At 34.0% G+C, this 24,485-nt stretch overlaps 1 protein-coding gene across 1 annotated transcript; it reads left to right on the top strand.

Annotated features, from left to right (window-relative positions):
- Positions 1-10,610: 10,610 nt before the first annotated feature.
- Positions 10,611-22,058, top strand: LOC132629277 (DEAD-box ATP-dependent RNA helicase 10-like). Its single transcript, XM_060344984.1, has 14 exons — positions 10,611-10,806; positions 13,945-14,131; positions 14,996-15,119; positions 15,205-15,274; positions 15,498-15,560; positions 17,159-17,233; positions 17,356-17,475; positions 18,155-18,196; positions 18,278-18,352; positions 18,848-18,994; positions 19,769-19,906; positions 20,026-20,137; positions 20,253-20,341; positions 21,769-22,058. The coding sequence occupies exons 2-14, from the start codon at positions 13,996-13,998 to the stop codon at positions 21,895-21,897; spliced, it is 1,320 nt and encodes a 439-aa protein (XP_060200967.1). The 5' UTR covers positions 10,611-10,806; positions 13,945-13,995; the 3' UTR covers positions 21,898-22,058.
- The last annotated feature ends 2,427 nt before the right edge of the window (positions 22,059-24,485 follow it).

Here is a 24,485-nt window from a genome sequence, read left to right as displayed (position 1 = left end):
TAAGTAGAAGAGTTGATGTGACATCCTTCAGCTCAATTGAGTCCTTACCATGCAAGATAGTTGTTGCAAATTGTCATAAGATGATGGCAATGAGTTCAGGAGCACGATGGCTTTATCTTCCTCTTCGATCTTTACTCCGAGGTTGGCCAACTGTGTGATTAATCCATTAAGCACATTTAAATGTGACAAAAAATACGTACCTTCGCCCATATAGGCACAATTTGTTCGTTAGCGTTTGGACATATATAGGTTTTCCAACCTTGTCCAAATACCACATTCACTCTCTTCATTGATGATGTCATTGACCACATCATCTGTTAAGTGCAACCTGATTGCACTAGCTGCCTTTTTATCCATTTCTTCCCAATCCTCAAGTTTCATGGATTCGGGCTTTTTGGATTTTCTCGCTAGCGCCTTGTGCAACCCTTGTTGGATGAGCAGATCCCTCATCCTTCTCTGCCATGTTGAGAAACCGTTATCACCGTTGAATTTTTCTACCTCGTACTTTACTCCAGACATTTTTTTTTCACCGAGTAAAGTACAACCGACCGCAAAAGTATTTCTGTTAATGAGCAGAACCTATGCTCTGATACCAGTTGTTGGGAATAAACCCGCCACAGAAATAATATTCACGGTATTTACAGCGGAATAATAATGTAGCACCGTGATATGGTAATCAACAAGAATAAAAAAGAGCGATAATCAAACCAAGATTTTTATGTGAAAACCCAAAAGAGAAAAAAATCATGGCCGAGAGGAGCAACTGTATCACTATAGCAAGGATTTTACACTTTGTAGATCTAAGTAAAATATTCGAAAGACCACTACACCCTCAAAAGAAATAATCCTCTTTTAGGATTTTCCACCTCACTACAGTATCACTCACACTTTCTATTTTTCCTTACAGACTATTTCTCTGTCTGTGAATGCCTCACTCTTCTTTCTCTCTTTATTAATGTGATTACAAATGAAAGAAATGCTCTCCATTTATAGGAGACCAAACTTGGCCTCCAAGCACGAAAAGAAGAAAAAGAAAAGACCAAAATTTGTAATCCACAAATTTTGCCTTTGGCTCCAAGCAAGAATTCCAACTGAGTAATTTGGCACATGGCAATTATAACCAAATGAGATGGATCTCATTATAATTACCAAACAAAACTAATATTATCTTTTTATCATGACTATATAAAGCATCAAATAGAAAAAATAAAAATATTTTACAAGATTCTCTCATGGATCAATTAGCTCAAATCAGCCCAATTTTAAGATGGACTAAATTGAACGGGTTTGAGTAACTGAGTTAATAAATGAATGGGTAATTAACTCTCTCAAACTTAGACGGGTTGGGGTGATTATGTTTTCATGATCTAATTTTACAACCTCTAATATCATGTTAATGAAGCTATGTACTAAACTTCAATGGTAGTTATAAATTGGTCTCCTTTTGATTAACGCAACAAGTTTCAAAAGACTTTTTTAAAGAAAAAAAATGATATTGAATCATATAATATTATATAAATTTGAACGGAAGAATTAACTATCTTATTTTTTCCACCTATCGATAATATGGCACATAAGCAGTAAAATTAACCCCTTAAATTTCATAATCAATACATCATGTAAAATAAAAAAGTTAAAAGTCAAAAACATATCTTAAGTATCACTTTTTTTTTTTTAGTTTCCTATTTGAACTATCATGTGTGAGAGTTTCCTACCTAAAATATCACCAACTAATTTGCAAAACACACCTCAACTATCAATTGTTCACTTTTCTACCTGAACAATTGATAGTTGAGGTGTGCTTTACAAACTAGTTGGTGATAGTTTAGGTAGGAAACTCTCACACCTGATAGTTCAGATAAAACTCAAAAATAAGTGATACTTGAGGTGTGTTTTTGATCCTTATCTCTAAAATAAAAAGCACAACGTGCAGTTATTCTCATTGGAATATTAGAATAGTGAACAAGGAAACAATTTCAGAAGGTCAATCACATGCAGGAATATTGGAGGAAGCTTTTCGTATGTTTTTTTTGCTTATATTAATGGTGTCCAAAGTAATCTGCACGTACCTGTATTTCGATTGTTTCATCCGATGTTCTTATTTTTCATTAGCATAAATATCAAGTGATTTTGTCCATCATAGTAAATATAATATACCAATAAGGGTTAGTAAAGTAGTAAGTATTCCTCCATCATCAAACTCAAGTCTTGAATTCGAACCCAAATGGTTACTGAATTGCCCTTGTGCGGAAGCACTTTGCATCCCAATGTAGAATTTTCCGGCACAAATCCGAATATAATCGGACCCTAATATGAAATGTCGGATACCGCGTGAGATTCCAAAAAAAAGAATGATTGAAATAGCAATAAATTAGAATGCATTTTTTCTGGTTTTCCATTGATTTGGTATCCTTTTGGTACCCACATTAATTGTGATTGACGCTACATAAAATCTATTAAGGGAGAAAACGTGCTTGTATCATGTTTGGATTCGAGCCCAAAACGCTAATTCAGGATGGAAGAATCTTATCCATCTCGTCATGATCCACTATGCATCTCTAAAACCAATGGAGTGGTGGTTGATGGGGTCCAAAATAGGACATTCAGAGGCGACTAAGCCGACATGCATCTTTCTAGTCAAATGTGTACTTAAATTAGTTTGCAGACAATTTCTGGATTATAGATTCAGTGTCACCTTTTTTTTGTTCAAACACATGTTCCATTGTTGTACTACTCACTAAATGCTAAATTAATCAAAACATGTTGGATAACTTTATCTGTTCTTATCCGATCTTAGCCCATCAGCATTCAGCATTCAGCATTCAGCATTCAGTTACTAATCGTGAGTTTGGGACCAACACATTTAAATCAACACTGCTACTACGAATGTTTGGACTCTTTTGACTCAACACAAAGTTAATATAAGAAGAGTTTTAACACAAAATTTTCTCCTTCTTAATAGCTTTATTTATTCTCCTTATGTTTGAATACTTGATGACTTCTAGATATAAAATCCATAAATTTTTCTCAATCTAACGATCCTTTAAGTTGAGGAATTCAAAAAAGAAAAAGAAAAGGAAAAGATAGACTCTGTTAGTGGTTGATTAGAATCAGATAAAAGGTAAAAACGGATGGACATACGACACCAATTAACACTTTTTTCTAACAATTATTATAACTTTCACCTTTGTGATAGTAATGATTTTCTCTTTGCACATTTTCTTGTCTGTCTCATCTGAAATTATTCCCTTAAGTGGTCGTTTGGTTTAAGGTATAACATGGGTTATGCCGGTACTAATTTTTATACCACGTTTGGTATAAGGTATAAATTTATCCCGGGATTATTTTATACCTTGTACCAAACGTGGTATAAAAATTAGTGCTGGAATAACTCAACTTATACCTTCTTAACCCACTTATACTGGTATTATTTTATACCATCTTTCAGATGGTATAAAATAATACCAACAGATGGTATAAATTAGTCCCGGGATTGTAATCCCGGGACTATTTTGACCTCAAACCAAACGACCACTTAGATTATATTATTTTAAATTGCGGCTTCTTAAAGAGCCATCATGATCTAGTTGGTAAATTGTTACACATCCAAGTTAATCTTCCACTACCTAAGTACTATTCTTGATAATTTGGATAAGCAGAAGTTTGATGATAATGAATTTCGGATATTGTGTTTAATTACTATTCTTTTACTCTCTCTATGGTTACTGCACAAGATTTTTTTTTCTTTTCAGTTTCTCAACCGGTGTTCGGTATTTATATTGGGGACTGATAAAAATTAGGATTCGCTGCGGAAAGTCCCACATTAGGGGGTAAATCACTCTCTAATAAAGGTGATTCTGTATTCAATAGGACTCGAATATGAGCCTTCTAGTTAAAGATAATTACTTATGACTCTACCACAGGCTAGATTGATTATGACACAAAAATTTTATGTTGGTTTCACATTCTGATTATGACACAAAAATTTTATGTTGGTTTCCCATTCTAATTGAGCTTTAACAAGGCTTAAAAATTAAATTTTATGGTGGTGTACAATCATGTTAGTGTTCATAATTGGATGTCTATTCTATGTTATACTTTTGAAAAAATCAAACTATTCATCACGAATAGAACTCTTTAAAAAATGAGTTAATTCGTATAGACATAGCAAATTCAAAAATTTTAGAGTTCGACTTTTAAAAATATTAACACAAAAATATTGTTCTTCTTAACTGTTGAAATTTAACATTTGTTGAATATTTTGTAAATTAATACGTAAAAATTATTGGATTAAGATGAATTCGATGCCTAAGCACTGAATCCAACGCTGATTCATAGCACATAAAGCTTTGAAATTTTATGGTGGATGTACAATCACTTTAGTTTTCATAAATATCTAGCGATACTGTTGATAAATCAAACTCTTAATTATAGGCTATGCTACTTGGATATTTTAAAAATGTAGTTCCATTCGTGTTGAATCTTTCAAATAATTATTCCTTCAAAAACACTCTGCCAGATGCTCTTTAAAAAAAAAAAAAAATCTTGGAGGATCAACATAAATGAAACAATACGTTCGGAGGATCCAAATAACATAATTTATAGGTTATAGTTTAAACAAATTCATTTTTTTTGCGCGGATTGTCCTTCTTTTGGGGTGGTCTTTAAATTTTGCCCCTCATATTCGTGGTCTTTAAATTATACCTCTCATATTGCTGGTCTTTAATTTTTGTCCTTCGCATTGAAACCTTGAGCGTTCACGCAGAAATCATGAGGTTCTGAGTTCGAACCCCCGCTCAAGCATAAATTAAAAAAAAAATTGCAAGGTAAGGTTTGGGTCGCGTGTATGCCGGACCCGTCATACACTTGTTAAGGAATTACCAAATTTATGCCGGACCCAGCATACTCATGCCTTATGGGCAGACTTGACATAAGTATGCCGGGTCCGGCATAACTTTGATAATTCCTTCACAAGTTTAAAACTTTTAATGGGCAAACTTTTATGCCGGACCCGGCATAAACTTGTGAAGGAATTACCAAAGTTATGCTGGGTCCGACATACTTATGCCAAGTCTACCCATTAGGCATAAGTATGCCGGATCCGGCATAACTTTGGTAATTCCTTCACAAGTGTATGCCGGTGGGGGCATAGCGAAATTTAAACTCTGCCTTGCGAGAGTTTTTTAAAAATTTTGACTGTGTGGGGGTTCGAGTCTGGAACCCATGAATTTTAGCCGAAGGGCAAAATTTAAAGATTTCAAATTTGAGGGGCAAAATTTAAAGACCACCCAAAAGAAGGGGAATTCGAAATTCGTCTAGTTCCACTTTTAAAATTTTGGGAAGATGGCCCAAAATGTTTTTAAATTGTTAAAGATGGAGAAATTATGTCGTTCGTTTGTTTTTTGGCACAAACATGGCGTTACATTTAGCTGGGTGGAGCATTATGCCCCTGAAGTCTGAACTAGTAGAGATAATCCATTTGCTTACAAAAATACTCTTATCGTTAGCCAAGTACAGCATAAATGCACCTCACCACTAGTGGACTCCACGTCATGTAATTTAGCATAACATAATATCTCTTGATGAGCTAGAAATTCACGGTGGAAAATAATCTCAATAGCAACATACTGTAATTAGTGAATTAAATCAAAATAATAATTTCACTGACAATATAATGCAATATTGAACTAAATCAAAATCACCCATAAGCATCATGAGCGCAGTGGCGGAGCCACAACCCAGCAAAGGTGTTCGGTTACCCTTCACCGAAAAACCGTGTAGACATGTCAATTATTATGCATTACAGATATAAATTACATATTGAACACCCTTAAAATATATGTTATATAAATTCGAACACCCTTGACAAATTTTATAGCTCCGCCACCGCATAAGCGGATCTCCTCCACCATTTCTGTCCAAGGACTAAGACCACTCATAAGCAGGGTTTGAACCTTTCAATTCAAAGATTCAATTTTTCAGTGTAACCCATCTCAACAAGAAAAAAATAATTCAACGTTTTAATTTTTAAGATGAATGATATAGCTAGATACAAAATCAATCCAAAATTTTGATTTTGCAGCTAAAAACCGTTTATTCAGAGAATGGTTCTGCTTCACTTGACTAATAGTAATAACACGTTTATGCCAAAAAGTAAACAGAGATTATAATTGCTCTATTTCCAATAGTTCAGTTGCATACTCTGTTGTATTTGACTAACAATAAAGATGATTTTTTATGTCAAAATACAAATAAATAGCATAATTACTCTATTTTTAGTAATTCATGAGCCAAGCTTTGCTCCTTTCCCTAAAAGAAGGGCTGATGCAATTGTGTTGTTTCTCACATATCTCTTTCAAAAGAAATATGAATGGAACAAGAAGAACATTATCAATGATTTCACTTATTCTTGGATACTATCAGTTCGATTTAACAACTAGCACACATGGAAAAGTACATTAATATCAACCACATATATACTTAAAATACCTTTTTTGAATTAGCAAATGTCATGGTACCTATATATTGAAGATTATTGCTTAAACGATCCTTGAGTTATTATAAAAAAAAAGTGAAAAGCAAACTCGGGACTGAAAACAGAAAGGATAGGAATGAATTGTCTAATCTTATACGAATCAAGCTTTTCTCCTGACTTGCGATTTTTTTTTTTTTAATATTTGACTGAGCGGGAGTTCGAATACGGAACCCATGAATTTTTAGGCGAAGGACAAAAATTAAAGATTTTAAATTTAAAGGATAAAAATTAAAGACCAGTGCCTTTGACGGCCATTCTACACAAAAAAATGCAATATTTAAGCTCATAAAATGGGCTTGGTGGGCTGTCAAATTTTGTACTAAATTGGGCTGAGACAGCCCAAGGACTAACGAGATTTTGAGGCCTATCCTAAATGGATCCTTTATTTGTCTTGATACACATTTGTCGGTATCACGAGGAATTTCTCCTAAAGTTAAAGTAAATTTTACTTGGCATATCTTACTATGTTACATATTTATGGAACATAACTATACTTTTTAATAATTAAGTTTAGTAGCTATAATATTATATTTTTACAACTTATAGCTACCCACTTTTCTACCAATTAACTTACCATTTCCCACACCCCTATTTTTTAGCTGCACACTTTCTCTCTCCCCCTTTTTCCTAAATATACACGTTTCTAACTCCCCATCTCCCCTAATTTCGTAATTTTCAAATCAGTTTCTGATTTCTTTCACTTCCTTTTTTTACTCTGTATTAACTGCTCATTAATTTCAACCTTTTACCCCCAAAATTCAACTCTATTTCCTAAAATACGTAAGATTTTCTGTTATTTTTGTGTTCTCCCTCATCATCTTTGTTTCTTTTTGGGCTTTACTAAGCCACAGATTTTCATCTTTCCCTGTATTCAGTGGAAGTTTAAAGGTTTTTTTTTTTTTTTTTTGAGGGATCCATGTATCATTCATCCTCATGTCGTTTTAGACCACCATCTTCTTCGGCGTGATCTGACCGGCATCAGTCGTCTTATCTTTTCCGGTCAAATCTGTAGCAATTGCACGGTCAGATCTGTAGCAATTACAAAGACCAGCCTATTTGACACTGTCAGATCTGTAGCAATTAAAAAGATCAGCCTATTTGAACAGAAAATATTAAAGACCAAATCATTTAACCGCCATGACTGTTCCTAGATGCCCTCCTCCGCCGGCCACCGGAATTTTTTAATACAGATCTGAAGTTTTTGTAATTGGACAAGAGTAAAAATATTCATGTTCTCCAAGAGGTATTTTTTCTCATTAATGATTCACTTCACCATATATGTATTTTACTTACATTTTAAGTATATTTTTATCGTATTTTTCGATGAACTTCAGTTAATTCCCGTTTTTTCAATTCACCAGATCTATATTTTGCATACATTTTAAGTATATTTTTGTCGTATTTTTTATTATTTCAATTAGTTTGTGTTTTGAACTTCAGTTAATTACTGTTTTTTCAATTCACCAGATCTGTATTTTGCGTACATTTTAAGTATATTTTTATTGTATTTTTTATTATTTCAATTAGTTTGTGTTTTAAATTGTGTGTGATATATTTTTTCTACCTAATTTGTTACTTGTAAATTTATGTGATTTTGAATTTGTGTTTACTTTTTATCAAAGTATATTTTGTAGTGTATTTGAAGTGTATTTTTACAGCACTGTTGCAGTGACAACCACAGTGCATTTGACATTGATATATTTGCATTATATTTATAGTATATTTTCAGTATATCTTGAATGTGTTGTTATTTATTGTGGTTAATTTGTTATTTTGTTGTTTTTTCATGTGTTTGTTAATGTAAAGTTTCAGTATATCTTGACGCATTGCAGCTGAAATTGATGCAAAGTTTCTCCGTATGAGATATGACGCAAATCGACAAGGCAACCCTGAATGCATTTATTGATAACAAGCAACCACCAATACCTGTCAAGGCTACCGCTGATTATGATGCAGTGATTTTAGTAGATGTTCAGGAGTAGATTTGTAGACAGCACAGTTTATGTTTTAATTTTTTTTTTTCCAACTTTTTTTTGATGTATAACATCACTGTTGCGGCATTATTTTTATGAAGATTTTAGAAGAAGTTTTATGTATTTTGGTAATGATCCCGCTTGTTGTATAGTCTAATCGTAGATTTGAATTCTGTTTTTATTACATTTATATTTTTCTTGTATAGTTACTGCTAAAAAATTACAAAGTGCATTTCAATATCAAGTTTGTATTTCCTACATGTTTTCACTATATTTTATTGATGAACCAGGAAGAGTTCTATGCATTTTCTCTATATATTCATGGTACACTTGAATTCATTATTGAACCATAAAATCAATTTTTCTGTACAATATACTTCAAAAATTAAAGAACAATTTTAATACTTCTAAAATGCATACAAAATACAAGTGAAATATATTGTAAATATATTCATTACGATTCAAATCTTACAGATCAATTAGAATACACTCAAAAATACAATCATAATACAGATAAAATATAGTGAATCAAAAGCCACCCTTAGGGATTAAAGTTTTTTTATGGAGTCAAGTTTTCCCATCTTATTAAAGTTACTAAATAATATTCAATATCAGCTTATTGCACTCAATAACTAATATTTTTTATTTTTAATAATGTAATTTCATTGAATATTTTTAATAACGAACACAAAACCGATGGTCATAGCATCAGGAGACAATCTCAACTTGTCACTATGCAATTGAGTTGATGAACAAATCAAGTTTTGCATGATTTATGGAACATTAAAAAGTTTTTTTTTTTAGTTATATTTTGGGAAAAAATATGAAGAGAGTTTTTGAATTCAAATTTTATGTGAATGATTAGATGTTGAATGAGATATGTGATTAGATATGGAAGATAATGAGATTTGCGTGATTTATGAAACATTAAAAACAGATTTCTGTTTAGTTTGAAAAAGATTTTTTTTCCTTAAATAGAAGCATTATTTGCTCAACAGTTCCGTATATTTAGTCTATATTTTGGCTATATTTATGTGACGCGTCCAGACCTAAATATAGGAAAAACCAGCTACGAATTGTAAATAATGAATTTGTAGTTATAGTTTGTTAGAAGCAGCTAAAAGGTAGCTATTTGTGAAAATTTTACAAAGTTAAATATACAAGGACTTTCAGAGTTTAATATATGTATATAAAAAAAAAATATTTAATAGATAGTATAGTATAATCAATATATATATATAATATACTTTTTTGATAAATAGTATTCAATTAACTATCTTTCGCCAGTTACAACTCTCCTCTACACACACATGTAATAGGCCCTGTGTGACATAGGGAGAGTGGGCAGTGATACAATGTTGATTTCAAGGTTTAGGGGATAGTTGTTGGGATTATAGCCAAGATAGAAAATCTCACCTTTTATATGGGAGTTAGATAATTTTTTTGATATAAATTTTATCATGATTTTAGCTACAATCATATATTAAATAATTTAATTTCAAAATTTATACTGAGATAGTCTTTAATCACTATAACCAAATCTCCCCTTAGGGTCTAGAAAAGTTGAAAAGAGGGTAGCTTATGGAGGGGGACTGTTGACACCCAATTTCGTTTCTCCCTTATTCCTATTTATTTCCTTGGATTTCTAAATTTATTAACGAGCTAAATACTTTATTTTTATTTTAACGCTACGACTACTATTAATACTATTACTCTTTTTATTGTCATCTTGACTATTTTATTATCAACGACAATAGTATTATTTTTATCACCATTTTAATAGATTGTGGTTATTTCATATCAAGATTCAACTTGTTAAATTAATTATAAATCCATATTAGTATCTGTATACATGGTGGGGTTATAATATTTTCTACATATTGATCATCTATTATCGTCACATAATAATATGTTGCACTTGTCATTAAATTAGAAACCCAATGGAAGAGGAATTTCAGGCAAATAAATGAGCCCATACTTTAATTAATTTCGGACTAGCCCAAATCGGCCCACCAGTCGACCAGCCCATCACCCAAATCTACCCGACCCGACCCGTCTCTTTCATTGTTTGTTCAAGCCTAAACCTAAGGAAATACCCTTTTGCCATTCCAGCGAAAACCAAATTCGCTTTTGCCATTCCAGACCTTGCCCGTCCATTTTGGGTAAAGCTTTTGTATTCTCCCCAGCTAATAGCAACGTTGGTTGTTACAATAGCAACGGGGCTGGGCCATTCCGTTTCTGTGCAACTTTCGAATATAGTAGATTTGAGACGACCTCAGTTCACTGCACACGAGAAAGGTCGGTGCAATCCCTCTCTTTCTCCCATTTTAGTTTCGATTGGTATTTGTGATTCATTATTTGCATGTGTAATTTTCCATCTCGTACTAGCATTTTCTTATTTCAATATAGGTTAGATTAGATTTGAAATGCTGTTAGAATTTTAAGCACCATTAGCTGAAACACACTTTTCAAGTAATGAAGCTGATTTTACAAATAAGCAGTTATGTGTTTGGGTAGAAGTGCTGAATCTGACAAGAAACTGTTAGATGTATTAGTTGAACAAGTGTTGGTAAGCACTTTTTTCTGTAAATGACCGAATTATCCTTAAATCTGTTAACACTATTAAAGTATAGTTGATTGTTCTATTCTAAATTTATTCAAATACAAACTTCAGTAACTTATATGTCAATTCACTTTCAACTTAAACTGTAAGATAATTTTTACAAATATAACTTACTATCAACAACATATAAATTGTAATGTGAGGAAATGATGTTTATAGAACTCGTGGCTTTTAATTCCTAAATTTACACAAAAGAAACTTCATACTCCCAACGTCAAAGGCTCTCCAAAGCTTCTTATATCTCAAACTAACAAATTTTTCACTTTTCCGTGGCCATGAGAATTTCACTTTTTTCAGGAAAATTATTTCACTTTATTTGGAAATCAGCGTTTGGCCATGAAAATTCCAAATAAAACTTGATGTTGCATTTGGAATTTGAAAAACACCTAAAACTTTGTTTTCACTTTCAATACTTTCAAACAACCAAATATTCTTTGCAAAAACTATAACCAAACACGACTCCAACTTCAAAATTCCAAATAAAGTGAAAAATATTTGGTTTTCATGACCAAACGCCTACTTATATTGTAGCATTTGCTTCCTAAAGAAAAATGACAAAATTTTCAATCAATATTTTATTTTTAGTTCTTTCCTCTGGAGTGCTTCACATGTGTGCAAAACACAAACTATCCTGATTACATCTACATATGCAACCAAGTTTGAGTTGGATTTGTGCATAGTGATCCTAATATTCTACTCCCTCCGTCTAATTGAAATGTCTTAGTTTGACTAAGCTCGGAGTTTAAGAAATAAAGAGAGACTCCTGAATCTTGTGGTTATAAACTTGCCATGTAGAATACTGAATTCTCATGTTTAAAAGATGAAAATTGTAGAAATGAGGATGTTGAGATGAATGTGTTGGCTGGCTAGGAGAGATATGGCCAGAAATGAAGAGATTCGGGACAAGGTAGGGGTGGCCTCCATGGCAGACAATATGCGAGAGGCGAGACTAAGATGGTTCGAACATGTCCAGAGGAGCGGCACAGGTGTGTCGGTGAGGAGGTGTGAGAGGCTGGCGAGGGAGGGCTGGAAGAGAGGTAGAGGAAGACCAAAGAAGTATTGGGGAGAGGTGATCAGGCAGGATATGACTAGTCTTCATCTTATCGAGGACATGACCCTAGATAGGAATGTATGGAGGCCGAGGATTAGGGTAGAAGGCTAGTAGTTAGTGGTACCTTACTTTCTTGCTGGACCAGTATTTTTTCCGACCAGTATTTTTTTCGTCATTTTCTTGTATTTTTATTTTAGCATTCGCATATCTCTTATTATCTATTATTTTTATTTTAGTTTTGGATTACTTGTTCTTATCTCTAGCACTATCTGATTGTTTCTTTTACTTCGACGCCTATTATCTTGCTGCTATTACTACTTATTATTATTGATGATTTTTTATCTCTCCTTGAGCCGAGGCGGAAACAGCCTCCCTACCCGTCAAAAGGTAGGGGCAAGGTCTGCGTAGACTCTATCCTCCCCAGACCCCACCTGGTGGGATTATACTGGGTATGTTGTTGTTGTTGTAGAATGCTTGAATTGTAACTTACTAAATATAAAAATAAGCACTCTTTTTGGGACTGACCAAAAAGTAAAGTAAGACACTTAAATTAGGACGGATAGAGTACCTGATATCGACTTTTCTTATAGTTTTACTTCTTTTCCTCTTCTTAACAATTCACTTATCATACTAACATAAAAATGACTTGCAAAAAATAGCCAAAAATAACAATTTACAGAAAAGGCAGCAGAAAACTCCAAATATCAACAATAGCAACCTAGATAATTCAGTCATTACTAACATTTGAATACACTCTTTTTTTTCTTTTTTTTTGAGATTTAAAGCAGAAACAAAAGCAAATAAAAAAAAAAAGTAAAGAAACAGATTAAAAAAAAAACACAAGGAAACTGTGAAGGTAACTAAAATCGCATACAAAATATGCAGTGAAAATAACCTACCGTTAGTTTAACTGAAATTGCAGAGGAAAAAAAACACGTAGAAAAGGTGTGAAGAGACGGCTGGAAGAAAAAGAAGCAAACAGTAAATTTTTCTCCCTATTTCTTAAGGGAGGTTTGGTTGGGGCCGGGGGTGGGGGTGGGGTGGGGGGTTAGCAATGTATTTTTTTTAGTTTTTGCAAAGAATATTTGGTTGTTTGAAAGTATTGAAAGTGAAAACAAGGTTTTAGGTGTTTTTCAAATTCCAAATGCAACATCAAGTTTTATTTGGAATTTTCATGGCCAAACGCTGATTTCCAAATAAAGTGAAATAATTTTCCTGAAAAAAGTGAAATTCTCATGGCCACGGAAAAGTGAAAAATTTGTTAGTTTGAGATATAAGAAGCTTTGGAGAGCCTTTGACGTTGGGAGTATGAAGTTTCTTTTGTGTAAATTTAGGAATTAAAAGCCACGAGTTCTATAAACATCATTTCCTCGCATTACAATTTATATGTTGTTGATAGTAAGTTATATTTGTAAAAATTATCTTACAGTTTAAGTTGAAAGTGAATTGACATAGAAGTTACTGGAGTTTGTATTTGAATAAATTTAGAATAGAACATCTTGTAGTAATCAACTATACTTTAATAGTGTTAACAGATTTAAGGATAATTCGGTCATTTACAGAAAAAAGTGCTTACCAACACTTGTTCAACTAATACATCTAACAGTTTCTTGTCAGATTCACCACTTCTACCCAAACACATAACTGCTTATTTATAAAATCAGCTTCATTACTTGAAAAGTGTGTTTCAGCTAATGGTGCTTAAAAGTTGCTCAAAGTCAGCTAATCCAAACGGGTTCATTGTTGCTTGTTGATTCGACAGTTACTGTCTTAATAGAACCCATTGTGAAGAAGTCTTGGATCCGCGGCCAAAATGGAAGAATCCAAAGAAGAAATGAAGTCTTTCAAAGAATTAGGAGTTTGTGATCAATTGATTGAGGCTTGCGATAATTTGGGTTGGAAAACTCCTTCTAAGATACAAGCTGAAGCTATGCCTCATGCCTTTGAAGGTTTTTTGATCTTCCCTTCTTTTATGTTTTTTCATCTTTACCTTTGCTGCATGTTCTAGTGGGATTGTAAGCTATATGCTAATGATTCAAATAGGTTTAAATTTCTAAGCTGATTATCCTAGTGGGTTTTATGTTTGACTTTGGGTTGTGGGCTTGCAAAACTTCTGCTATCCTATTTAGTTTTGCCCCTGGTTGCAAGATGTATTTTGTGGGATCCATGCTTGAGAAGTACAGGAAAAGATTAGCTTTATGACTAATAGGGAAGTGGGAAATAGAGAAGCAAACTCAATTTGAGATAAAAACAGCTTTACGTAATTGCCTAAGGAGATGGTATTTGGAGTGATTCAATGCGGGGGAATAGAACATTTTTGGAACGATAAACTCTTTGACGAAGAAAAAGTGGAAGGTTAAAGTGGATTTTCCTGTAAAATACTTATATGACTGATAGCCAGTCAGAAACCATATGTTTCTATAATACAAATTTACCACTAAGTTATGGAATATAATGTTACTTTTGAGGGAAATTTAATGGACCATGCTAAATTCCGTCAATCAAGTAATGTAGGTTAGGAGGGGAAGATCCTTTGGATTGAAGCACTCAAAAGTATACCAATTTGTATAGTTGATTGGATGACTTTTGTATAGAACAATATTTGTATAGAGATCCTTTTTTATTATTTAAACCTTTTTATTCCCAAATTGCTTACATTCTTTGAAGCACTCAAATATTCCAGTTGATTGGATGACTATTTTAAAGAAAATTATGTGGATAGAGATCCTTTTTTATCATTTAACCTCTTTGATATCAACCTCTATTTGGTGAGAATTTATTTCTCTTATAAACAATTTGATGTTTGGTTCCAGGCAAAGACTTAATTGGTCTGGCGCAAACGGGTTCTGGAAAGACTGGAGCTTTTGCAATTCCTATACTGCAAGCTCTATTAGATGCTCCACATGCCTTTTTTGCCTGCGTTCTCTCTCCAACAAGGTCTCTTATTCTTCCGTTACTTGTTTTATTTTGTAGAAGCTCTTTAATGATTGAAAATCCCAACTTTTTTCTTTGCGTATTCCAGAGAGCTTGCGATTCAAATTGCTGAACAGTTTGAAGCTTTAGGATCCGGTATTGGAGTAAAATGTGCAGTGGTGAGATTGACTAAGTCATATGCACATGCATTAACAATTCATTTCCCCTTCAAATGTAATCTATAGGCTTGATAACTACTTGCTAGACAATGGGATTTGTAATGGCATGTCTGTATGACAGGATAAAGCGTGTCACAATTGAAAGTGTGGTATATGATGATTGACATTGGCATTCAGCTAGACATATTTTTGATTAAATGATCGCTGGTATTTTTTTTAACAGCTGGTTGGAGGGATAGATCAAGTACAGCAGAGCATTGCCCTCGGGAAACGGCCTCACATTGTTGTAAGTACTGATATATTTACTACCACATTTTTATGTCTCTTGTTAAGGTGAAGCAAGTAGTAATGGAGCTACAAATAGTAAAATCTCTTTGCCCAAAGATAAATTAAAGGCAAATACTATATGAAGCAGATGTCAAGTAGCTACCTAGTTTGTGATCTCTACTTTCAACAGTTTAGGGGGTCATGTGGATTTCCCTAGATACATAAAAAAACTCCAGGCTAGATGTCAAATAACTACTTAGTTACCTCACCCCACTTTGTTTGAAATTGTATTTTCTTCTCAGTTTTTTGTTAAATTTGTTGCCAATATCTTGTGAGAAGGGCTCCTAATCCTGCTATCACGGCCTTTACTGGATGTTAGTTAGCTTTTCTTCTTAGATTATCTGATAGGAAATGTGCTTATGTTTTAACTTTTGCAAAATGCCGTGGCTTATACAGAAGTGGTTGATGAATTATTATTATCCATATCTCCTTTGTCAGAGGTACTGGATGGTTGTAAAAGCCTAAAAGGTAGATGATGTATCCGTTTAGCAACCTAAGGAAATAAAGTTGGTGTACCTTTGCTGCCTTGAAGCATGAGAAATCTATTTGTTCATGGTTTTAGCCATTTTCATTCAGCACTAAGCCACCATTAGGATTGTAAGATCAGTAGCCTTTATTTCTTTATGAGAGGGCTCCAAAAGAATCTATGCGAAATATCATCTTATAGAAGTCTGGAGTGGAAGTGATATGATATCAAGTTATCAACTATTTTATTAGGTAAGGTAAGTAGGATATCAACTATTAAGTGTGCTGAGACGGGCAACCATTCGAGAAGATTCTCTACCTCACCTGCTTATGAAAAACTTCAAGTTTATCAGGAAAGGATGTGGTGGTAAACCCCCGTAGCTTTGTCTAGAATTTGATGTCCAGCTGTGTAGAGTAAGACTCATACACAGAAACCGCTTAGACCAAGACGGCTACTCTTACCTGTCTAGGGAAGCAATCCTTCCCCTGGAATTGTGAGAACCTTTGATTTGTCGACTCCTAAAGCAAATCACTCAATTTGGATAGATACGACTCCGGACCCATTGTAATGCGTTCCAACAGTTTCTCCTATCTTCTATGAGAAGGGTTTTGGTGCAAACTCAACTTTTTAATTTTCGAGGTGGCTGTGTCTTAGCCTCTCAAATTTCGCTCTGTTTGCAAGTAGGGTTGTTTTTCTGGTGAACTATTTGGAGGGAAAGAAATCAGAGAAGTTTGTTAAACAACCAGCCCACATGTTTGTGCAGTCAGGGGCTATGTTTCTGTAAGGTTCCTGATGCATCATTCTGCATCATCTTGATGCAGCTGGCGAATACAATTCCTACTCACCTATCAAAGAGAACTATTAAGTGTACTCGGTCAATTCAGTCTCTGGCATATCTTTTGATATGCAGACACCTATCATGTTCCCTCGTCAGCAAAACTAGTTTAGTTTGCCATGCGGACGATTTTTTACACCAAATTTCCTAAAGCTATTCTGCTATTGTAGGTTGTTACAGGTGTTATCTAAAGCCATACGCTTAAATCTCTGACATTCTTAAATTTGAGTGCTCATTTGCGTGATGTCTGATGTAGGTTGCAACACCTGGTCGCCTCTTGGATCATCTTTCCAATACAAAAGGGTTTTCTCTTCGTACAATAAAGTACTTGGTAAGTTCGTCCACTGAGTCTTATGCTCACAAATGCTCCAGGGATGTCCTCTTTTGTCTGTTTATTTAGTTAGATAAGAGCATGCATGCGTATTCTGAGTCATGAATTTGTACATGCAACAGGTATTAGATGAGGCCGATAGGTTGCTGAATGAGGATTTTGAAAAGGCCCTCGATCAGATTTTGAATGCTATTCCTCGTGAACGAAGGACTTATCTGTTTTCTGCTACAATGACCAAAAAGGTTAGTTTTTCAAGTGGTTTATAGGAAACCATTGTTAGTTATAAATGTTCTATTCTCTGCTTGTGGATAATTTCTCTTTCTAGATTCCCTTTGAGGGAAATCCCCACTTTTAAGGTTGGATAGATATCTTTTCCCCAGTATTTGAGGAGGAAAGTGCTTTCGTGAAGTTTTGCCTTTTTTTTTTTTTTTTTTTTTTTTTAAATTTCCAAATATCTTGCTCATTTTGATATTTATATATGAGAGATACCAGAAAATGGAGGAGCCTTTTACTTGTATTTCTACTTTTTCTCGTATTGGCATGCAGCTAATGATCAGTTATCATTGTTATGGGAGTAGATACACTTACTCTTTATATCATAGTACCAATAAGATTGGTCACTACCCAGTGTAATCCCACAAGAGTGGGGTCTGGGGAGGGTAAGATGTACGCAGCCTTACCCCTACCTGGGTAGGGAGGCTGTTTCCGATTGACCCTCGGCAACCCTCCTCCTTTATCCGGGCTTGGGACCGGCAATGTGAGCGAGCTCACACAGGCGGAGTTATAGTACCAATAAGATTATTACATTAAATTTCATTCTTAATAGTTTCTGCGGTGCCACTCTTAATGTACCTTCGAAAGGAGTGGATTTTTTTTTCGTGGAAAGTCTGATTCTAAATAGATCTATACATTGAACTACAGGTGAAGAAACTTCAGAGGGCTTGTTTGAGAAATCCTGTTAAGGTACAACGATGCCAACGGTCACCACATAATTTGTAGGTGCCCAAGAGTATATTCCATAACTTTGTTTATAATTTGTTTCAGATTGAAGCTGCATCTAAATATTCCACAGTTGATACACTGAAGCAGCAGTTCCGTTTTATTCCTGCTAAGTATAAGGTCAGTTCTTCAGTGACAAGATTCTATTTTAGGTTTGTTTGGGGGAAAAAAAAAAGCAAGACAAGTGGCTATCATTGTATCCAGCAATTGGCTTAAAAATGATGTTCCATTGTATCCAGCAAGACTTGTATCCAGCATTTTGTTTGATGACAATCGATGAGTTTACTACAGAACATTAATGTGTTGCTGTTTTGGGGGATGTTGGGCAACAGGGAATTCAGAAGCTGATATGTTGGCAATAGTATTTTTAAGGGTCCATAATGGCAAATCCTTTTGATTTGGCTTTAAAATTATTAGGAGGACTAGTATAGCTAATGCCTGGCAATGTGGGACTGAATGCTAGAGACAGTATACGAGGAATAAACCTAAAAGACCCCCTAGTTGAGGGGCTATAGATGCGACTGCTTTGATTTGCTGAATTATGGTTTATGGTCCCATTTTAATTATCAAATAATGACTTTTGGCTGACTTTATTATTTTATCCATGGTTCACAGGATTGCTATCTTATCTATATTCTGACTGAGATGTCTGGCAGTACTTCAATGGTTTTCACTCGTACATGTGATGCAACTCGTCTTCTTGCCTTGATGCTTCGAAATCTTGGCTTGAGAGCCATACCAATTAGTGGTCAGATGACTCAGGTATACTCTTGAACTTCAAGACATATTTTAATAGGTTCACACTTTTTTCTGAGAAAATGACCAAAATGGTTCCTTATGTTTGAGGGTAGGTTCAAATTAGTTCCTCAAGTATTTACTGAACAATTTTTGTCCTTTAAGTTTGCCAAAAGTTAACACTTTTAGTCTTAGTCAAATATTAAACAATACATATGTTCATTAGATTTGAAGGAAATAGTGAGAAAAAAGATTTAATCATTAGCACCAAGAAAATCCCATCAAATCCTAAAATATGCAACACAAAAAAACTGCACTACAACAAACAACAACAACAACATACCCAGTATAATCCCACCCACCAGGTGGGGTCTGGGGAGGGTAGAGTGTACGCAGAACTTAACCCTACCTTGAAAGGTAAAGAGAGAACATAAAAAACTGCACTAGACACTAAAAAATTTGAAAAATAGCAGAAATTACACCTCAAAAAGCTACGCAGACCCTAAAAATAAATCAAAAATAGTAAACACTACAAATATTGTACCTCTAAATGTGAGTTCCTGCTAATTTTTTCTTTTTCATAGCTCTCGTCATAATTGACGGGGTCTAGAAGTGTTAACTTTTGGCAAACTTAAAGGACCACAGTTGTTCAGTGCACACTTCAGGGACTATTTTGAACCTAACCGCAAACATAAGGGACCATTTTTGTCATTTTCTCTTTGCTGGTTCTATTTCATCCCCCCCCCCCCCCCCCCCCCCCCCTCCTCCTCCTCCCAAACACACTCATTTTTACTTGGATAGTCAAAAAGGCTTGGAGCTCTAAACAAATTTAAGGCCGGAGAGTGCAATATCCTGATCTGTACTGATGTGGCCAGTCGAGGACTTGACATCCCATCTGTTGATATGGTTATCAACTATGATATTCCGACAAACTCAAAGGTGGATCTTTTTATTCTTCCTGCTTGTAAAGTGATGGTGTGTTTTTCTGTTCAATGTAAATAATCTTAATTTTGTTTTCTGGTGCGATTTAAGCTTATCACTGCATGCATGGCCTGCAGGATTATATACATAGAGTGGGAAGAACTGCACGAGCAGGACGTTCTGGGGTTGCCATATCATTAGTGAATCAGTATGAGTTGGAGTGGTATATACAGATAGAAAAGCTTATTGGTACGAAATACAGAAATACTTTATTTCCGAGATTCTAGTATCTTTTCCCCTAATTTTCTTTCTAGTCTGGCTGCTGCTACGTATTGTTTTCCGAGCTAAACTTGATAATCTTCAGGGAAGAAATTACCTGAGTATCCTGCAGAGGAAGAGGAGGTTTTGCTACTCTTGGAGCGCGTATCAGAAGCCAAGAGGATCTCACTGATGGTATTTGTCTCTTCGGTGTTTATTTTTTTCTGCATGCACTGCTAATGACTGTTAGTAGTAGTGTTATAAAAGGCGGGGGCGTGAGGCGGAGCGTTTTACTTAGTACGGGATGAGGCGTAAGCCCCGAGGCACGGGGCATAAGCCCCATGGATCTTTAAAATTTTAAATTATAAAATAGTAAATAGAATAATAACACAAAAATTATAAAAAATATATTAATAGTTTTAAAAAATTAACATGATTAAAGAAACTCGTAGAGAACAAAAATTTTACAAGTATAAATAATGCAATGATTCAAAAGTTATTGTGAGATGCAAACCAACTCTAACCTCTTAACTTTCAAATAATAAAAGAATCGCAATTTCATTAAAGAATACTACTATCATATATACTTTGCAATTTACCTCCCTAAAAGAAAATAATCAATAAACTTTATCAAATTATAATTAAAACATCACTCCATGAATAAACTATGATAATTTTGAGACATAGGACAAAAATCATGAAGACTAATGGCAAGTGAAGATGTAAAATTTGGCTATGTATTCTTAAAAGAAATGTGATGTTCACCCTCAGTGTTTTCAAATAGTAAATATGCAATACTACGGTTTGTTATTTGAGTTACTATCAATCATCTTATTCTATAGATGAAGAAAACTATTAAGCATCATTCATTTAATAAAGAATTATGAGGGTCAACAATGTTAATTGAGGAATTTGACACATAATTTGTGTGAGAACTAAGAACTCTTAGGTGAGCTTTGAGTGTTGGGCGTTAGGCGTGTTTAGGGCGTACGGTCGGGCGCGTAGGACGTAAGCCTCACAGAATTAAGCCCCATACGTAAGTTCCGAGGCGTTTTGCCTGTGATCCGACCTGGGGCGAGCCCTGAGGTGAGTCCCAAAAATGCCTTTTAAAACACTTTAGCCGATCAAATCAAGTGAAATGAGGCCTAATTATTTTTGTTAATTTCCCTTTACTTAAAATGCTATAGTTGGTAATCTCGTCATTCATGATTTTCATTAGGCTTAGGAGTTAATGTCATAAGGTAGAGCTAGTAGCGTGAAACATACTTTGATTTTTGAGTGTATTGGATTCTGAGCTGTTATTCGGTACATGAGTCTCTTATGTGCATTTCTCAGTAGGAGAAAAGTTGTTAGAGGAGATACAATCAAACCTCTCTATAACAGCATCATTTGTCTTGATATATTTTGGTTGCTATAGCAAACATATAATATTACACAATATGAAGCCGGTTACAAATCGGATTCTTCAAAAATATTGTCACACTTGTGTTGGATCCTCCAAATGCACTAATTTTGAAGGATCTAAGACGAACATTTTGGAAAAGTCTGAGAATAATAGCTGATACATATTATTTTGTTTCCGTTATTAGATAAATAACATATGCAATCCATGTTTGATGCAGAAAATCAAAGAAACTGGTGGAAAAAGGAAACACAGAGGTGGTGGAGATGATGGAGACGAGGAGGTTGAAAGATACTTGGGAGCTAAGAATGGGAAGGGAAAGCTATCAAAGAAGCCAAAGAGAAAATGAGGGAATCAATGTGTAATTAATTTAGCAATGTTAATCCAATTTTGACTTCGTTATCTCTTTCATTATATTATTCTTCTCTGTCGCTGTAATTCGTCGTTTCTACGATCTTTCTAACATGATTTATGTTATTCAACTTAATGAAGTGTTTTTTGAGTAGGCAATGTTTACATGGAATAACATGTATTCTCCACTTCTACTGAGCGCGTAGAATGACTTTTAAGTTTTATTTTATCGTTTATATCTTTTACAAGTGTAGAGTGTATACAAAGATGTCATTAGAATAAGTAAAAAAGGAGAGAAACATCCTTGATTTTCATATTGCCTACATCTAAGGGTGTCAACTGGTTTGAACCGGAACCGGACCGGTAACCGGTTATAAAACCGGTCGGTTTCCGATTTAAAAATCGGAACCTGCCACCAATTCCGGTTTACCGGTTAGAAACTCGAAATCGGAACCGATCCGGTTCAAAACGTTCAAAATCTTTTTTTTTTTTTTTTTTTTTTTTTTTTGTATAGTATATATATATTATAGTATTTATTAGTATATTGTAGGTATATTTACATATGTTATATAAGTTTATAAGTAAAGTTTATATATTTACTAACTAACAGGCTAAGAGCAAGCCAGTAATATAGCATATACGTGTGTATATATATATATTAAGTTATATATTTAAGTTATACTACATATACTTAAAATATAGTAAAAATATACTTATATATATCAATATACTTTAGGTTATAAAACTTACATATATATATGTATATAGATATATGTTTAAGTTATATATAATATATATTATAAGTATATTCTTAGTATATTTTAGTTATTTTTCAAGTATATAACTTTTTAGTTTTTAATTTAAGTAGATGTATCATGTATATTACAAGTATATTCTTAGTATATTTTAGGTATATTCCTAACTTAATATAAGTAAAAATATGAACACAAGTAAATAGAAGAAAACTCAATGAGCCATATATTTTATTCATTCTTGGATAACATTTATTTGCAAGTTGTAGTTTTTTTTAACTTGCAAATAATGCATGAGTTGCAAAGAAATAGTAGAATAATAAAATCACCAATTCTCAATCATTTGGTTAATTTCCCCCATGTCATATTCGGCCATGGAGATATCTTCAAAGTCTTCCATTTGGTCCGATCCACTTGCTATCAAATCTTCAATCTCTTCCTCTTCGTCTTCCTCCGCTTCTAAGTTTTGGTTGCGTCGCTCCGATCTAATCTAATCGCGAATGCACACTAGTACTTGCAAGCTAAAGCCGGATAATGAGTGTCTATGGTTTCCAATTTGTTGTCTTCCCTGGCTAAATACACTCTCTGAAGCCACGGTTGATACTTGAACCGTAAGGATATCTCGAGTCATTCTTGAGAGTATCGAATGACTTGCCTTGTATTTCTTCCACCATGCTAAGACGTCCAGCTCATCTAGTTCCTTGATATCCACATTTGGCTGCATCAAATAAAAGTGATATTCATCAAAGTTTGCATTACAAGAAGGAGTTGGATGTGAATGTAAAACTTTTAAACCCGACAAGCCCTTTTTGCTACTTTGAGAAGTAGTAGGGCGTGGAGCAACGGGTGTAGCATGTTCTTCCAAATTAGAATAATGAGTAAAAACTTTTCTAAACTCGTCATCAATAGCGGTTTCGGCTTCAGCTAAAGATGGTTGAACTCCCTCTTCAATTTCTAAAAATGTATAAATTTGACCAACCAATGCTTTAGTATAAGACACTTTTAAACAAGGATTTAAAAGAGAACCCAATATAAATAAAGTTGGGATGGGAAAAAAATACTTCTTAAATTTTGTTGTCATATCAAAAAGCCGCTTGATAACCGGATTTATATTTATACTCTTGTAAAACTCTAGCTATTTCCGCTAAGTAGGCTAAAATTCCGGTTACCGTGGGATAGAATTGTCTAGAAAAAGCAAGAGTTGCATTATAAAAAATTTCTAAGAGTTCAACACATTCCTTAACATCTTCCCAATCCGTAAAATTTAACCAATCATCACTATTAATATTATATTTGTTGTGAACTTGTTGTATGAGAATCCTATACTCATATGCTTGTTGTAGCATAATGTAAGTGTAGTTCCACCTAGTCTCAATTTCTACTTGAATTTTCCTAGGTCTAAGGTTATTTTCCACACAAGCATTCTTAAAATCTCTAATTCTTCCCCTATTAGCATTACAAAAAAGAAACGCAACCACATCTCTAACTTTTTGAATAGAATCGTCAAAACGCACAAGACCATCTTTAACAATTAAGTTTAAAATGTGACAACTACATCTTACATGAAAAATATTTCTTAGCGGAGGGTTTAGTTCTCTTTTTAAAAGACCAATCGCCTTTGTATTATTAGAGGCATTATCTAAAGCAATACAAAGTGTTTTTCTATAAATGTTAAAAAATCTCATAATAGTAGACATTGAATCCGCTAAATTTTTTCCATCGTGACGACCTTTTCTTTTATCATATAAAAAAGCTATAATTCTTTTTTGCATAACCCAGTTGTCATCAACCCAATGACATGTAATAGCAAAAAAATCTAACTTGTTAAGACTAA

Source organism: Lycium barbarum, chromosome 1, assembly GCF_019175385.1.
Source record: "Lycium barbarum isolate Lr01 chromosome 1, ASM1917538v2, whole genome shotgun sequence".
NCBI lineage: Eukaryota > Viridiplantae > Streptophyta > Magnoliopsida > Solanales > Solanaceae > Lycium > Lycium barbarum.
The sequence above is the reverse complement of the archived record's forward strand: the minus strand, read 5'-3'. Positions and strand labels throughout refer to the sequence as shown.

Excerpts from the sequence above, each read along its gene's own strand:
- LOC132629277 (XM_060344984.1), top strand. The coding sequence starts at position 13,996 with ATGGAAGAATCCAAAGAAGAAATGAAGTCTTTCAAAGAATTAGGAGTT. Across the intron at positions 15,275-15,497 it reads TTGGAGTAAAATGTGCAGTG|CTGGTTGGAGGGATAGATCA; the intron begins GTGAGATTGACT and ends TTTTTTTAACAG. Across the intron at positions 20,138-20,252 it reads ACAGATAGAAAAGCTTATTG|GGAAGAAATTACCTGAGTAT; the intron begins GTACGAAATACA and ends GATAATCTTCAG.